The sequence below is a fragment of the Ricinus communis genome, chromosome 8, assembly GCF_019578655.1.
Source record: "Ricinus communis isolate WT05 ecotype wild-type chromosome 8, ASM1957865v1, whole genome shotgun sequence".
In the NCBI taxonomy this organism is placed as follows: Eukaryota; Viridiplantae; Streptophyta; class Magnoliopsida; order Malpighiales; family Euphorbiaceae; genus Ricinus; species Ricinus communis.
Window position 1 is genome coordinate 19,240,741 of NC_063263.1, and position 18,063 is coordinate 19,258,803.

The 18,063-nt window shown below is 29.7% G+C and overlaps 2 protein-coding genes across 5 annotated transcripts; both read left to right on the forward strand.

The window, feature by feature from the left end:
• The first annotated feature begins 1,979 nt into the window (after window positions 1–1,979).
• On the forward strand, window positions 1,980–6,998 carry LOC8261706 (protein FAR1-RELATED SEQUENCE 5). 3 transcript variants are annotated; one of them, XM_015727887.3, is made up of 3 exons: window positions 1,980–2,091; window positions 2,614–3,080; window positions 6,496–6,998. In XM_015727887.3, coding segments are annotated over exons 1-3 (672 nt in total). In that variant the 5' UTR covers window positions 1,980–2,090; the 3' UTR covers window positions 6,700–6,998. The 3 variants fall into 3 exon arrangements, with proteins under 3 accessions (XP_015583373.1, XP_048234651.1, XP_048234652.1); XM_048378694.1 differs by lacking the exon at window positions 1,980–2,091 and adding an exon at window positions 2,113–2,202; XM_048378695.1 differs by lacking the exon at window positions 1,980–2,091 and adding an exon at window positions 2,226–2,407.
• A 3,143-nt stretch (window positions 6,999–10,141) lies between these two features.
• On the forward strand, window positions 10,142–12,460 carry LOC8261705 (protein FAR1-RELATED SEQUENCE 5). 2 transcript variants are annotated; one of them, XM_015727890.2, is made up of 3 exons: window positions 10,142–10,398; window positions 11,212–11,756; window positions 11,969–12,460. In XM_015727890.2, the coding sequence occupies exons 2-3, from the start codon at window positions 11,217–11,219 to the stop codon at window positions 12,170–12,172; spliced, it is 744 nt and encodes a 247-aa protein (XP_015583376.1). In that variant the 5' UTR covers window positions 10,142–10,398; window positions 11,212–11,216; the 3' UTR covers window positions 12,173–12,460. The 2 variants fall into 2 exon arrangements, with proteins under 2 accessions (XP_015583376.1, XP_002533359.1); XM_002533313.4 differs by having other exon boundaries at window positions 10,148–10,398; window positions 11,217–11,756.
• The last annotated feature ends 5,603 nt before the right edge of the window (window positions 12,461–18,063 follow it).

Genomic DNA, 18,063 nt, shown 5'->3' on the forward strand with positions numbered 1-18,063 from the left:
TTTATCATTATGTCTCATATACATGAATTGAAAGATATTAAATATATTATTTTTATAGTAACTAGTGTGTTTGATGACAATGAAGAAATATATTTTAAAAATTATATAAAAGTACAGTTAAAAATATATAAAAAAATTAAAATAAAATAAGAAAAGTCATTTAAAGATAGATAAGTATGAGTGAAGATGATTTTGTCATGATTTTATTAAAAAATAATATCAAAAAGATAAAGGTACCATAATATAGTTAAAAAATACCGTATAAATAGTTTCTTTAATAGATTTTAAATCATGAAAAAACATGAGCTGTTCCAATCCATATCTCATATATATGTAAAACAAAAAATAGAATCCTTAATAATATTATTAATTAATCTACTAACATTAATTTTACTTTCAAGTTCAACTGTTTAGATTCTCGTTATGTTTGAGACTTAAGAGACTCGAATCGGAAATTCATTCAATATCTTGTTTCTGACTAAAATTTCAATTTACCTTTTGAACTTCGAATCAAAGATCAATTAGCTAAAATTTTAATTTTGCCAATTTATCTCTCACCTTAGTACAAATGGTCAATTCAATCCAATCAAAGAACTTATTCAATACAAAAAAGCTCAATTTAATTCTTGAACATTATATTAGTTATCAAATTATATTAAAATGGATTTTTATTGAGCCAAAGTAAAATAATTTAATTTTTAATATAACTTATTCATATTATTAACAATAATAATTAGTAATATTTTTTAAAAAAAATTTAAACTAAATAATATTATTCAACTCATTTAAAATTACTCATTACAAAATTAAAAAATAAACTTACAGTTTAAAAATATTTAACTATAATTTCTAAAAAAATAATAATTTAATAAATTTTTAGTATTTAATTCGGCTTCGAATTTTTACCTGTTGAGAACATTGAGATAATAAGCTATTTAATTAATTAATGGGTTATTTGTTAACCGTTTGGCCATATAAATATGACTTAATAGTTATAAAAAATTTTATATTTAATATTTTCCAAAATTTATATAACTTTTATAATATTTTTTTATAATACTAATAAGTTATCATACTTAATAATTATTAACTAAGTATATGATAAAAATGTTAAATATTTAAAAACCAAAAATAAAATTACATATCATGTGCTTATATAAAAATATAAAATAATACTATGATATAAAATATTTAGCAATGTTAAATTTAGGAATGTTAATTTAACTGATTTCACAAAAAAGAGGAAGATATAAGTGCGAGGGAAAGTCTGCCTCATTGCATAGTTTTAGAGGCCAAAAAGCTCTTATTTTACCTTTATTTTAGCGTTTTTTAAATTTTTATTGGAGTTAAAATATATTATAATATTACTTTATATATTTCTTTTATAACTAAAAATTTTATGTGATATATACTCTAAATTCTTACTTTAATTATTTAAGATTTTTAAATAATATTTTTATTAGTAAATATTCATCGTATGATAATTTATAATAGTTATAAAATTAAATAAATAATTTTAAGAATTAAAAAGGTACTTCAAATAAATTTTGAAAATATTAGCTCAAATAAAAATATAATTTTATATGAATTTTTAATAATATCATTACATTTAAATTTGTTAATTAAAATTACTATGTAATTATTTTTATTAAATAATTAAAATAATTTATATCAAAAATAAATTATTTTTTACTCTAATTTAATACAAAATTATTTTTTTAATATTTGACAGTATTATAAAGGACTAAAATAAATATTTTGTATTGATTAAATTTTTTGATTGAATTGAATAAGATTACTTTTTTCAAGTTGACGGATAAAGTGGTAAGAAAATTAAAGTATGAAGTAATTGTCCATTTGACTCCCAATTTAGGTGGCAAATTGGCACTTTAATTTTGTATTTCTTGTCACAAGCATCGGAAACGTGGCGAGAAATGATTGGAGATTCACAATAATTCAAACTAGACTTAAGCGTAGCATATTATCACTCTGAAAACGCCCAAAAATAGCCTCTAAAATCTGCACCATTTTTATAAACACACTGCAAAATTTACTCTCTCAACGCCTGTCAATTTTGATGATTGGATCAAAGTAAGCCCCAATCTTTCTTAAAGTTCAACTTTTACCCATTAGTTAATGTATTGCATTTAACTCCTACACTTGTTTTTGGTCTTTCTGTGGTTAATCTTATATGCGTCAGAAGTGTGTATTTAATCATTCTTGATGTATTGAGTGATCTTATTTGCATGTATTTGATGGCCTTAGCTGCTGTGTTTGTTTGATTTGGATAAAGTTTGACACTTGTTATTGTGTGATGCAGTTTACCTTGTTCTTTTTGAGTATGTGATTCTGTTTCTTGTTGTGGATACTAAGTCCTTGATAAATTGATTGGGAGGTGAATGAAATGGTAGAGTTGTTGTTTATGTTATGGTTTCCCCTTATTTTATGCACTGTATGAATACCAGAGGAAAATGACAGGGGCAATAGCGATTTTCTTTTTATTTCTTGCTGTTTAATTTCTGAGGAATTTGAAGCTTTTGAGTTCAATTTTTAGAGATGGAGTGTTAGTGCTACTATTAAATGGGTTTTAATTATAATGTCATTTTGTGGCAGTGGATTTAGATGAGGGAGTTCTAATAGCAGAGAGCTCAGCTGGACAGGAGTTGGCTGTACAGGAAGGTGATTTAGTTGTGCATGAAGGAGATTTAGTTGTGCCAGAATGTGGTTCAATAGTAGAACCACATGAGGGCATGGAATTTGAATCTGAGGATGCTGCAAAGATATTTTATGATGAGTATGCTCGGCGGGTAGGATTTGTAATGCGTGTGATGTCCTGCCGTCGTTCTGAAAGAGATGGAAGAATTCTTGCCCGTCGCCTTGGTTGTAATAAGGAGGGTTATTGTGTTAGTGTTCGAGGCAAGTTTGGGAATGTACGGAAACCTCGTGCAAGTACAAGAGAAGGTTGCAAAGCAATGATTCATGTTAAGTTTGATAAGTCTGGGAAGTGGGTGATAACAAAATTTGTCAAGGACCATAATCATCCTCTGGTAGTTGCTCCACGTGAAGCTCGTCAAACCATGGTAAGTTCTTTCCTATGTCATTTGATTGCACTATGCATTATATGCTGCTTCCTTTCCATACTTTGCTTGCCGCTCTCGTAGGTGATTTCTAATTTAACCTTTCATGTGCTATAAAACTTAAGGAGTGTGTGTGACTATTTGAAGAAAGATTATGGTTAATGTTCTTTGTATGCCTTTCTTGAATTGTGAATGATAAATAATAATCCATTAACAGTATGCTGTGAAGAAAGTGCCAGAATTAAAGAGCTGATATGCATTAATTATGATGCTCTTGAAATGAAGCAATCATAATGCATTTAAATGGTGATGTCTACTTGAGAAGTGAATCTCTTGGGACAATCTGGTGTTACAAATTGTGAACATCTAAATCATACTGTGCTTAAAATCTATAGGTCATTGCAAAAACAGGGTTCCAAATCAACCCATGATAACTATCTCTGCTCAAATTAGTTAATGTGCAAGGAATTGCCAATAAACTAGACAAAACCACTCATGAAGAGTAGATCCTGAAATTCAGGTTATTAACAATACCAGTTCGGGAACTGAGTACCCAAACCATATTAAATGTCTTCCAACATATGCAGACTGATGGCTTTTGACAGTCCCACATATAGGCACCTCATATACAAAGTAAACCCAGAAAAAAAACCTTATATATTTTGGCTATCCTTTATGTTCAAACAACAAAGTAATTAAAGTTTGAGGTCTTAGGAGATATCCAGAATAGCTGGTAATTATTCCATCTTCAAGTTGAGTTAACCAAGTCCAGGAATAAAGTTTGTTGGAACTGAAAAAATCATCTGATTGAAAAATAAAGTGTATCACACAGGAATCATTTCTATAGATGATAGAAGATTTTCTTCGCACCTCACGTTCCCTCTTACTACTCTGCACCCATGCTCCCCCAGTCCCCTTACTAAGGAATAGAAAGGGGGGGACCCAGGGCCAGAGAAAGTTTGGTTGGGGGTAGAGGTGTAGGGAAAATAATCTACATATAAACAGATTACCACATCAAATTAATGGACTGAATTGCATCAATAGAGTTGTGGACTTTTTAAGAGGGTACTTTTATGAACTAGTTTTTCTACATGGTCCATTGTTTATTAATACACTTAAGCATGCCAAATGAATTGGACTGATAAAAAATTTTAATGTTGAGATCGTCAAATGTAGCTTAATACTGAAATCACTAGTCAGATTTTCCTTCTAAGTTTACCAAGAATTTTATTGTTTCCTTTCTTAATGAAGATTGTAATATCTTTAACATACTCCCTTGCACAAAAGCTCGCTAGAATTGAAGCACAGATGAGCATAGACTTGTAAAACTTATTTAACAATAGGGTGTTAATTGGAAGGCTTTGATGTGCTAAAGCATCATTTAACCCAAAAAAACAAGCAGGTTTGCATACAAGGGCCCGACAATCAGTTCTGATAAATCTAATAAATTGCATGGTCTACATGAATTGCCAATCAGCTAATTAAGTTTTGAATTTTTGGAATGATATTAGAGAACATAGGTCTAGTGCTGTGGGAAATGGAGGTTCAATTCAAACTAGTGACTTAAAGCTCATCACAAGAAGGCTATTCTTGGTGAAAGAAATTCATCAATTAAGAATTGTTGCTGATATCTAATAAATTACATGTCTACATGAATTGCCAATCAGCTAATTGAGTTTTGAATTTTTGGAATGATATTAGAGAACATAGGTCTAGTGCTGTGGGAAATGGAGGTTCAATTCAAATTAGTGACTTAAAGCTCATCACAAGAAGGCTATTCTTGGTGAAAGAAATTCATCAATTAAGAATTGTTGCTGAAGTGATATTCAAATAGTTGAAACTGCTAACTATCTGAAGAAACCTTGTGAAGAATGTTGTGGAAGTGAATTTTTGGAGATGGTTTTACCATTAATCTTGCATGGAATGCAAGACCAAGGATTGTTAAAGTAGTGGTTGTCTACATGAATTGCCAATCAGCTAATTGAGTTTTGAATTTTTGGAATGATATTAGAGAACATAGGTCTAGTGCTGTGGGAAATGGAGGTTCAATTCAAACTAGTGACTTAGAGCTCATCACAAGAAGGCTATTCTTGGTGAAAGAAATTCATCAATTAAGAATTGTTGCTGGAGTGATATTCAAATAGTTGAAACTGCTAACTATCTGAAGAAACCTTGTGAAGAATGTTGTGGAAGTGAATTTTTGGAGATGGTTTTACCATTAATCTTGCATGGAATGCAAGACCAAGGATTGTTAAAGTAGTGGTTGTCTTCCTTTTGTCAGAACTGGAAGAGACCAGAAATTAAAATTTTTCCTGTTAGCTTTGTGATTTCTGTTTTACATGTGTTAGGCTGTTAGCTCAGTTGTGTGGTCATACTATTTCTATAACCATTTTAAGCTTCATTTTTCATATTTTCATAAACAGCATGAAGATAGTAAACAAATGATTGGAGATCTTGGCTTAACAGTATAGCTCAGTTCTTAAAAAGCCTTAAGGATAGAGATCAGGAAAAGTTTTGCCTGTATGTTTGCTGAATGAATAATTTTATGGATGCCACTTTTTCTTGTGCTTCTTAAATTAAAATTTAAATAAAACTAAACTGATTCCTTAATTCATTCTCCCAAAAAAAGGGAGGAAAATAAAAATAAAAGAAAAAAGTGCGAGGCATATCTGCCTTGCCACTTAATATTCCTTCTCTTCCTCAGAGCCTTTCTGGCACACGTCTTACTGCGGATTTTGGCTCCAGTGCTTGGAGAAGTTTGTGGTTAGGCATTCCTTCTAGGAAATTATTGAATAGGTTAACATAATGTCAAATGATACCTAACACTATATATATTTCTAACTGGATGAAGGTAGTATTCAGGTGTTTACTAATTCATTTTGCATCAATAGGATTTCTATTATTTTTCTGAAATATAGTTTTGAAGTATAATGCTAGAAGGACCACAGCCAAATAGCTAGACATTCTGAGGGTCTTCTGCACATGTTGTGTATCACAGAATTGAAGAAAAGTAATGATTAATTCACAATTTATTACAGTGATGCCCTTTGTCAGATATCAGTACTTATCCATTAGGTTGTACTTTCAAATATTGCTATTCTACTCTACTTCTTAAGTTGAGCTTAATGTTCATATCAAAGTGTTTCTGTTGTTCCCAGGGAGTCTTAAACTCAAAGACATGCCATGTGTGTGTATGTGTGTGTGTATCTTAGTTCGGATTTCTCTACTATCAGTTTGGCATTTCTTAACATTTGGACATGTGTGTTTATTCTGTAATTTTTCTCTTGTGATTGATTATCTCAAGTAGGCTGTCTTTCCTGTTGGATGGTTGATTAATTTAAATCAGCAGTGATGAGATAAATTTCCTATTATTTAATGAAAGTATGTGATCTAAGGTTGGATGTTATTCACTATGTAGGATGAAAAGGACAAGAGAATTCAAGAATTAACCATGGAGCTGCGGAATAAGAAGCGCTTATGTGCTACATATCAAGATCAGTTAACTGCATTTATGAAAATTGTTGAAGAACATAGTGTACAACTATCCAAGAAAGTTCAAGATGTAGTAAGAAATCTTAAAGAATTTGAGTCTATAGAGCAGGAGCTTATGCAGCATAGATAGTTTCCACGTCTAGTAAGTAGTTCAACATCATTCTCCAGGTCAATTAGTTGTTCTATATTTTTACTTTTCACACTTTTCATTCCATATCCCCACTTTACTTCTATACATGGTCATAACCATAGTATTAAAGATGTAATTGTAGGATATTTTCCTCTTCGCCAATTTGCAATTTGTATCATATAGAAATGTGAACATTACTAGAACTGCCCTTGCTGTAGTGAGGTTAACCCTTTTGGATGCCGACAATTTGGCTGAAGGTTTCTGTATAAGACTAGCAATTAGTGTTCGAGATTTGGCAAGGTATGTTCTACTAAAACATATTGATGCATGAATTTAGTGATACACCTGTCATTCTTCTTCACCTAATAACTCTAGGATTAGACTCAGATCCGATACAGTTATCGAGGTTGTATACATATTTGATGAACATACAAATTGAACTCATTAGATGTGTATGCTAAGTGAAACCCATTGTCAGACCAGTTTTATACTTCAGAAATCTTTTTGGTTTTTTCTTGCATCAGTTGGGTATGCTGTCTTGCATCCGAACATTATACTGTTTAGGTGTAGGGATACTCATGTAGGTACCAAGGATCAGTTTAGCTTGTTCATCATCCCCATGGTCGTGATGAATTGGGTGGAAGGCATGATATTGTTTTGGCTGATGCTGGAGCAAAATCAGCAACAGAGTTACTGGTTTTGATGGAAAAAAAAAAATCTTAATTCTCAGGTTTAATGCTGTAGGAAACTTTCCAACTGATTGCTCCTCTCCCCCAGTCTCTTATTATCTTACTAGTTCTAATACAATACAAATAAAATTATTACTTTTAAAGGCAGTAATTAGCCTAATCCCATAGTTAAGGTATCTCCTTAATTTAATTAAAGGTCATATCTTCATAAAATATAGTTGGATAAATCCAATTAAGAACTATTATTTCATTTGGTACCATTCCAATTAAGAACAGAAGTTAAATATTATTTGGGTAATTCTCTCTCTTTTCCATCACAAAAATGGTTTCTCTCTCTTTTTAAATTTATCAATCTAAAGCAATGGAGATATAAAAGCTGTTGGTGGTGTTTTGAGGCGATTGGAAATTAGCAAAAGAAAAGTTGGACGCCATGAACTTCAATGCAATGATTCTCCCTGTCTTCTCACAAGCTTTCATCTTATGGCATCATCGTACTCTAGTTTGGTCAGAGATGAAGAGTGCACCCTGGTTTTTCTTCTTGTGTATCGAGGGAAAAGCGACAAACAAATCCTACTTCTCATTTAAACCTCTTCTTTTTCTTTCTAAATAAAGCTTATTATGTACTTCGTAAAGAGGGGTTGGATAGAGATCATATGACATGATTTGTACTAAATTGAAGATGTCTAATGAGTATTTTGTTAAGGATAAGGATCCAGTTCATGATGCTTATGCCTTCTGTTTTGCAGGAGTTCATGTTTGGTGAGTATTATGGATTGTACTTGGTTCTCGATTTTGCAATAAGTAACGATGGATTCTCGGGTCAAATTAATGTAGCATAAAGTTGAAAAAATAAAGCAATTTAATCCTTGCAGTTAATTTTATTGTAATGATATGAAATCAGGTTAGTTTTAAGCCTTAAAAAGAAATCATTTTAATTTTAGTTTATATTTCTTTTATACGTGAGACAATATTAATTTTGTTTTTAGTGTATAAAAGTATTAAAATAATAATTTCTCCTTCACCTTAATAAAAAAAAATCTAAACCATCATTATTGGTTAGAAAAATAACAAATGATGAAACAAACAGAGTTAGTTTTAAGAATGTAATTTTTCTAATTTTTTAAGTTTTTGAAAATGCGAATTTGATTGCACTTTGGCTAAAATTAAAGCTATTGAGTTTAGTGTAATGATTGTCTATTTTTCTTCTTTGGTTTCATAGAAAATTGGAACTACCATTTTGAATCTGATTTTTCTTCTTCTCAAATTGAAAGTAAGTGAGTATTTATAGAGCATTAAAAAAGGTAATTGTTTGTTTGGGGAGAGTGGGTGATTGTGTCCAGCAAATTTAGAGGACGATTCTAGTTTAATGGTGGTTATTTCTTTATGCTTCTATCATTTAAGGGAGAATCGACGAGATATAATAAAAACAAAGAGAAAAACAAAAAGCTAAAAGAGAAAATAAAAAAGTACCTTTTTTTTCTTATTTCTTAATACTTTTCAGTGGATTCTATCCTACGTTGCAATGTTATCATTTAGAGTTAATTTTTTTGGCTAAATACATTATTTATACTTATAAATTTATATTAATTAGTCACTTTAACATTTTAACTTTCGATTTAATTTAACAAATATTTGAATTTTACTTTTTTAATATCTAAACACATTTAACTTTTAATTTAATTTAACATATACCTAAATTTCTTTTGGTAATATTTAAATACCTTTGTGCGATACATGTAGATGTATTGAGCGAAGACATATGTCAAAGATATTAAAATATCACCAAAAAGAACAAATTCAAATGGTCATTAAATTAAATTAGAAATTAGAGTATTAAATTGACTAAATAGTCAAAATTTATACGTATTAATATGCATTTGGCCTTTTTCTTTTTATGTTCTTCTATCAGCTAGAATGATGTAACTAATCCCTTCAAAAAAGTATTAACTACAAAATATTTAAAAGTCCATTGTGCCTTTCGAGTAAATATTAAGTTGATCTTTGAGCCATTTCGAAAACAAAAAAGAAAGCAATTCAATTTTAAAATAAAAAAATTGAGCAGTTTTAGATTATAAAATGTTAACCATATTTAAAAAAAAAATTAAATTGATAATATTTCTAATTTTTTCTTCAAGTTTCCTTTTACGTCATTTTTTTAATAAGTAAATAATCACATTGGTATTAAAAAAAAAGTTTAATAAAAAAATTTTAGTAAATTTTTATGTTATTTTATAATTTGTACTTTTAATCATACGAACTGTGTGTTTAAAAGGAAAAGAAGAATAAAAAAAAGGCTATATTTAAATGAAAAGGAAAGGATTTATATTTTCAATTTTATTTTTTAATCATCAAAATTTTTCATAAAGCATGTGATATATATTAAAAGAACTGAAAGATTTCTAATATTGATTAATACTTTTTTACGAGGTTAAAAATAATAAATGATAAATTGATAAAGAAAATATATAAAGAGAGATACTAAAAACAAAGTTTATTTATCTCTCAGATTTTAAATGTTCAATGTATTACAGAAAGTATGTTTTTTAATTACATCTGATGAAATTTAAACCTTGATTAAGGCAATAATCCTAAAATCAAGATTATTAACCTTATACTCAAATTATCATTTTTACACTAAGTTGGACCTAATCAAACACATTATAAACATTATGGGAAAAAAGAAAAAGCGGAGCTAATTGTCCATCGCCAACAAGTTGAAGGGGCAAATTGCTATTTAAGCTGCCAAAAATTATGAATGGAACTGGAAGCAGTGGAGTTGCATACTTGCATTCTCTTTTCTATTTTCAGTTATGTCCTAAATCCTAACTAAACAAATAAAGAAACAGTTTTTAGGGTTTTGATTTTGATTGCAGTACGTCAGATTTAACACTTAAAACGCACTTTATTACAGTGTTAAACCGGTAAACATGAATTTGGCAAGCGAAAGCTCTAATTGGAGAATCCATCTCCCCCAAATGCGGCTCATTTGGTTCTGAAATCTTTTTCTTGGGTAAGAGGTTTACTGTTTCATCTTTTTTTTTTTTTCTTAATTATGCCCTTTATATTTGGATCGATTTGAGAGCTGTATGTTTGTGCAATTGCAGTGCTGCCCAGTTCTTATTATGTGGTTCTTGAAATTGGGTTCAACTTGTATATCAATATGAGTTCTCTTTATCCAGTAACCTAAAGAAAATTAATATCTACTTTCTTGAATAAGTGCTAGTGATTTTGGTTGATTGCCCAAAAAAAGGTTAAAAGAAAAAAGGTGCTAGTGGTTGCTTATGTGAAGTAATTTTGCTTGATTTTAGACAATGTGGACAATTCAGTATAGAGTTTCTTGATTATGTTATTGGTGGAGGGATACAAATCGACTTGGGTTTGTATTAGATTGGTCATTCATTTATAATTAACTCAGTTTATGTTTGGTATATATAGAGTAGTTTCATTAAAATTTGATCTTGTCCTCTAGTTGAATGTTGTCAAAAACTGTGAAGTCTTCCGTGAAACTTGCTATTACAACTGATGCTTCTAGAACCTGATTTTGTCTTTTTTGTTATAAAAAAAAAAAAAGAAAAAAGAAAAAAAGAAATGGGACTTCTTCATTTATTCATAAGAACTGGAGCATTTGTGCTGGAATTTTTAATTCTGTAATGGTGATTCTGTCGGTACAATGAATATGATAGTGGAATATGTAACATGAGATTGAGGGGTTATAGGGCTTCTTGCCATCAGTGCTCACCCTTAATACATCTTTCCCCTCTTTTTAAGACTTTAGACTTTTGGCTCTATCATTGTGCCTAACACTAATTTAATTTTCCGATAGGTAAGATGGCAAGCACCTCTGGCCAGCAAGTCCGTTTTAATGGAAATTATAGGCGATGGCTAGCTGAAACTTTTGAACGCCATGAAACAACCAATGATGAACTATCAAATAATCTAGATGGAGATGATAACATAATTAAGCCCTTTATTCAAAATTTCCCTACGGCTTTGGAACCAGTGGAACCAATTGTTGGAAAGGAGTTTGAATCAGCTGAGGATGCTAGAGAATTCTATGAGATGTATGGCAGACAAATGGGGTTTACCATACGAAATAATCGTATACGTCGATCACTTAAAGATAACTCAATAATTGGCCGTGAGTTTGTTTGCTCAAAAGAAGGTTTTCGTGCAGGAAAATGTACAAAGAGGGAAAACGGAGTTATTTCATCACTGCCTGCTACCAGAGAGGGATGCAGTGCGATGTTAAGGATAGCTGCTAAGGATGGAGCAAAATGGGTTATTTATGGTTTCAACAAAGAACACAACCATGAGCTCAATCCTAGCAAAATACCACCTCGGCGATCACATAGGATTGCATTCAATGAGGTGTGTTTCAGGATTAGTTCTTCTATAGCATAGTCATCAATTATCATCATTGGCACCCCAAGTTCTTGGGAAGTGCACACATATTTGCGTCTCTTTTGTTCCATGTCTTAATGGAAAACAACTGCTCATAACTGTAGCATTTCTAAAACTATTGTTAAGCTTGAAGAGATAATTCCCTTGAGAACAAATTGACTAATGGCCTCTGCTTGCAGGATGAGAAAGATCTTAAAATCCGGGAGCTATCCACAGAATTGCATCGAGAGAAAAAGAAATCAGCTGCTTATCAAGAGCAGCTACAAAGAGTCTTAAAATATATTGAGGAGCATACACAAAGGCTTTCACTTCAGATTGATACGGTAGCTAACAAAGTCAGAGAACTAGAGTGCGAAGAGCCTGATTGTTTGGACTTTGACTAGAATGTGAGCAAAATTTTACCTCTAGTTTTGTCGTGGAGTCTGGTTCCACTTGATAAACCTGATAACTTAATTTTGAAGCTTTAAGCGTGCTAATGACAACTGTTGTTCTGCATAAGATCTTGCATACAATCCTGTAAGGATTTGAAACATTATTGTCAACAGCACCCGCAATGTAACTGAAATAGTAACTTATTTTTCCAGAATGTCGAGCTATGTCTTTATAAGGAGGCCATTTTGAGGATGCTGTTGTATTGAGATTAATTGCTCAAATACTAAATCTTCGTAATAGCTGTGAATAATTAGGATATAGAAGTTGAAATGTGAACTCTGAATTCTGATATCAGTTATGTCACTCTCTAGTTTAATTGGTCTTAATAAATTAACCAAAAATTGTATGTGATTTGGATTATGTCTTCATACTAATATTTTGCCTGTGCATTTCAACATACTGTTTCTCCTGCTAAAGGATCTTGCATCTATTAGGTTCTTTTAGCCAATAATTGTTTAAGCACTGTACTATTTCAACCAGCTGATTTTAAATTTTTTAATTAACAATTTAAATAAATAAATATCTTTTAATTTTACTTTAAGAATAACGACATTAATAGTTATCTCGTCTTTTACTAATTTCTTCAAGTTTACTTTTTTTTTTTTATTACACATGTCTAAAATTAAAACTCTATTGGACTTTTTTTTTTCTAATTATCAATTCAATTCTGAATTTTATACTTTTTAATAATTTTGTTCAATTATTTGAGAATTTAAAAATAAATATCCATTCTTTCATTTATTTTAAAAATATTTTGTGATAACTATTTTTGAAATTTTACAATAAAAAAGATAATGTTGTAAATCGATTGTACTTATTAAAAAAGAAATTTGAGAATCAATAAAAAAAATGTAATGCAATTATATGTAAAAGATGCGAAAAGATATACGTTTGTAAGACTTTTAATGGCTATATTGTTAAATTTATGATAATTTTTTTATCAATTTCTAAATTTTTCTTTTTTAATAAGTATATTCGACTTGTCACATTATTTTTTTTATTATAAGATGTAAGATTATGAAAATTATTTTTTAAAAATATTTTTAAAAATAAATTGAAAATATAAATATTTATTTCTAAATTTTTAAATAATTGAATAAATTTATTAAAAAATATAAAATTTAAGATTTAAGTTTCTTTCATCAATTAAAAAAAATTGTTGGTATTAAAGGGGCTTAAAGCCCAAATCAATACATAGGAGGCTTATACATCTAAGATCCAAACTAAAAATGTACTTGAGGTTCAAATAAAAGCTAATTCTCAAAAGGGGTTTTAAATTGAAAAATAATAAAAATATCTATATTTTTTTTATATTTTATAAAAAATACAGTGTAATTTTTTTTATTGTGTAAAAATATTAAAAACATGGTTTTTTAATTTTTTCCAAAAATACGGCATTGTTTTTTTTTAATTATAAAACAACCAAAAAAAACCAAAAAACAATCAACCATATTTTTAAAAAAAATTAAGAAAAATATTTTTTTGAGTAAAAAGTAATATATTTGTTGGTTTTAGGCATTTCTGAAAAGTTTTTAAATTTAGGCATCAAGCCTAGAGCATTATAAATAATAAGCTCAAGGCTTGTCCACCACCTCTACCCGTAGGCTTATAAGAAGAGAAAAATTATAGATTCGCCCCTAGAGCTGTAATCGAACCGAGCGGAGCCGAATATCAACAAGTTCATACTTGGTTTGTTTACTGGTAGAGGCTCGAGTTCGATTCGAGCTTTTATAATGGAGCTTGAGCTCCATTCGTTTGAAAATAATTAGACTCACGAATAGCTCGAGCTCAGTTCAATGAATAGCTCGAGCTTGGTTCGAATTTGATTTAATAAGTGGTTGCATAATGAGAAAAGCTCAAGTTTGAATACGTTAAGCACAATTCGAGCTCGAGCTTCAACTTGTTAAGTATTTTTAATTAAATTAATCTATAGCAACATCTAAAAATATAGTAAAGAATGATGCAAGTATCAAATTTAGTAAAAAAATACAAAAAAAAAATTAAATTTGTAATAAAAATGATCAAAATTAGCTTCCAAAAATATAGCAAAACATGAAAAAAAAAGTATTACTAAAACAACATGAATAATGAAAGTAAAGACCAACAGTGTATAAAAATTGCAAGAAAGCCATATTAAATATATCACAAATCTGTGTTAACTTAAAAATATATATAAACCAACCCCACTATTTCATTTTCTAGCGACATTCACTTTTTAATGTGTAATATTTATAAATTTTAAAAAAATTAAATATAAAATAGACGAAGTGTGATATAATAAAATAACTAAAAGTTTTTTATAGTAATATATTAACTTATATAAATTAAAGGCTTCATTTGTTTTAACTTAGTTTTCAATTTGATTATCATTTCTAAATATAAATGTAAATCAATTTAAAATTTTAATTAAATTAAGATTTTTTCAAAGAAATTGTATGATCCAATACCAACACCAAGATTCGAGTTGGACAAATATGAGATATCTAAAAACTGAAGAGCATCAGATTGAAAAGAAAATACTTTGTGTTAAAGTTAAGATATATATATAGGGTTTCAGAGTAAAGGAAATATCACTGACTATATTTATTTAGACGCAATATTTAACTTTTCTTTCTACGCTAGTGTCTGGTTAGTTATGATCTATTATATACTAATTAAGATTTTAATAATAAATATTTATTTATTAAATTAGTATAATTAGAGGATGCATTTAGATTATTTCTATCATCGTAAAAATATAATTAAATTTTATAATATGCAATAATTCATAAGTAAAATAAAAATTATATAATGAGTCAATTTTATTTTATCTTATTTAAAAATACTTATTTTATTAAATTGTTATAGAATATATTTATTTATTATTATTGTAGTAAACAAATAATAATAGCTACGTTTTTATTGTGGTTATATTATTATTATTATTATTATTATTAATTATTATTTTGAATTCGAGCTCGAGCCTATAAACGAGCTTGCTCATAAGTCTGCTTGTCGAGTTTATAAACGAGCATGTTCACGAACTTTACAAACGAGACAGATTCCAAACCTGTTCGCGAGCTTTATAAACGAACTGGACTCAAGCTCGAGCTCACGAGCCTATTCGTGAAATAGTAAACGAGCAAGTTCGCGAGCTAAATGAATCAAACTTTATCAAACTCAAGCTTCAAATTGAGCTTGAGCTCGACTCGTTTAAATTAATGAACGACCTCGAACGAGTTTTTTATCAATCCGGGTTCTGAATAGCTCGCGAGACGTTTGATTCATTTACAGCCCTAATCACCCCTGATGCATCTCCCTTCTAGAAACGTCTTCTCACACCATCACCTTCTTTATCGCCTCTTGTGGTTGAGAAATAAACATCATGTTGGAGAACATGGAATTTGCAGTTAGATCAACCTATAGAAGGTAGTACTGATTAGACCTAAGTCATGCCCACTATAGAAAAAAGAATCCAAGTGCAAGGTAGAAGTGATAGAAATTGAACTCCCTAAATCGAACCAACCATAACCTTAGGCGAAGGGATCTCTACCATTGATAATGAGGCTTGCCAACAAATGAAAATATAAAGGCAAAATATAAATCAAATCCTTGAGCTTTCAACACTAATACCAATATTTTCTTCTATCTTCCACCAACAACTATCAAGAGACAGTACCCTAAAGGATTGAAAAAATTAGGAGAGCTAGACGATGCCATGCTCGACTATAGTAGAAGCTCCACTATAAAAATAAAGCAATCTAACTACAATCAAAATAAACAAACTCATAATACCAAGAATTTATAATAGATAAATAAAATAAGGAAACAGAAACTGAAGCAACAAAAGAAAAGAAAAATTAGGTTCCCCTTCAATGGCTAGAGTCGCTAGAGGGTTCCTGTGATAGTCTAGCCTAGAGAAGCAATCCGATGAGGGCAGAAAGTGGACGCCGGGGGCAAGAGATAGGATGCTTGGATAAGGAGCAACTTCTGGCAGACATCTAGGATGACAGCACTCTAAGGTACAGGGGTACATGAATGAATCGAATTGCACATCAAAACAGGGCAGGGAATGGTTGATAACATATATGTAAAGAGTTGAAACTAATCACATGAGACGTTTTTTTGTTGTTTAGCTGTGGAGTTATAGGAACTCCAAAGTTAAACGTACTTGGTTCAGGATGGGTGACCTCCTAGGAAGTTTTGAACCTGCCAAATGAACAAAACCATGAGGCCAGTTGGGGCCAAAGCGGACAATATCTTACATGATCTAGTTCAGTGTCATTATAAATGGTATCAGAGCAGGACCCCTCTAGTAGATGTGTAGTTTGAGGACGAACTAGGCGGAATCTAGTTGGGATGTGACAGCCTGGCCTAGAAAAGCGGTCCGATGCGGGCGGAAAGTGGACGCCGGGGCAAAAGATATGATGCCTGGACAAGGAGCGGCTTCTTGCATCCTTCTAGGATGGCAACACTTTAAAGTACGATGGTACATGAATGATTCGAATTGCACACTGAAACAGGGCAAAGAATGGTTGATAACATATATGTAAAGAGTTAAGATGCTTGGTTTAGAGAAATTTCAGGATAGATGATCTCTTGGGAAGTTCTCAAACCCGTCAAAGGGATAAAACTGTGAGGTTAGTGGGGGCAATATCTCATATAATCTGATTCCGGGTCATTACAGTTCCCTTACCAAAAACTCTAGGTTAAAGTGCAAAAACACAGAATGTTTTTTCTTACAGAGAGAAAAAAAGATTTAATGATGCAATAATTTTAGAGTAGTGTATGAATAGGCATTGAAAACTTCTTTTTAAGATAATTTTCATATGACTTATTAATTTTTACTTGAACATATTTAGAACAATGATGAGATGGTTATTTAGGGCATTCTTAACAAACTCTTAACATTATGCTCCTATTTTATTATAGGAAATATATTTAAAAATTAAGACACTTTTTAAATTTATTATTTTTTTAAAAAATTAAAAGTTAAATTCTCTCTTTTTAAATTTAAAGATAAAAAATAACTTTTAAAAATATTTTATTTTTTATTCAAAGGTTATATTTTCTCTTTTATTAACTGATATTGAAATATATACATATAATTAAATAACAAGACAAATAAAAAATATTATGAAGGATATTTAAAAATTTAATATTGAAATGATTGACCCTATAGTTTGCCTACTTCCTTTTGATTATATTATTAGATTGAGTATGAGTTTGAGTTGAGATGTTAATAGACTAATCAATTCTTGTGCTCCTTTATTGCTAGAAAATAATTAATAACATATTTTTGCTAAATATAACCATTTATTCACAAATTTTGCTCATTTATATATTTAAATAATAAAATAGAGTGTTACCATAAAATTGCACAATTTGCACTCTATTATTTTGTTATTGCACTTCAAATCTATTGAATCATCCATTTGTTACTGTTGAGTTTTCCTTTCTGGATTTTTTTAAATTTCTTAAACAATTCCGAAATGACTCTTTTTCAAAAAATAAAAAAAAAAATTCTCTAGCTTTTTTCAGATGTTGATTTCTTTAATCTTAGAACATTTTTTTAAATAAAAGTTAGATTATAAAAATTATACCAAATTGACCTCAATAAGTTTCAATTAAATTAAATATTGTTACAAATCGAAACAATATTATTTGTACATTCCTATGTTTTTAATTGAAAAACAGTATTATTTGTATATCCCTTTATTTTTAATTGAGAAGAAATAAAAAAACATATAAAACAAATCTATTTAGTAATATTAATTTGAAATGATTCGAGTGTATTATTAACCAATGTTTCTAGGTCCTTGGACTATGCTAAATCTTGACCGTTAGATTCAACATCAGCCTT

What these genes read in the sequence shown, in the direction of transcription:
- LOC8261706 (XM_015727887.3), top strand. An exon ending in GTGAAGCTCGTCAAACCATG is followed by an intron (nt 3,081 to 6,495) that starts GTAAGTTCTTTC and finishes TTCACTATGTAG; the next exon opens with GATGAAAAGGACAAGAGAAT.
- LOC8261705 (XM_015727890.2), top strand. Translation starts at nt 11,217, where the DNA reads ATGGCAAGCACCTCTGGCCAGCAAGTCCGTTTTAATGGAAATTATAGG. An exon ending in ATAGGATTGCATTCAATGAG is followed by an intron (nt 11,757 to 11,968) that starts GTGTGTTTCAGG and finishes CTCTGCTTGCAG; the next exon opens with GATGAGAAAGATCTTAAAAT.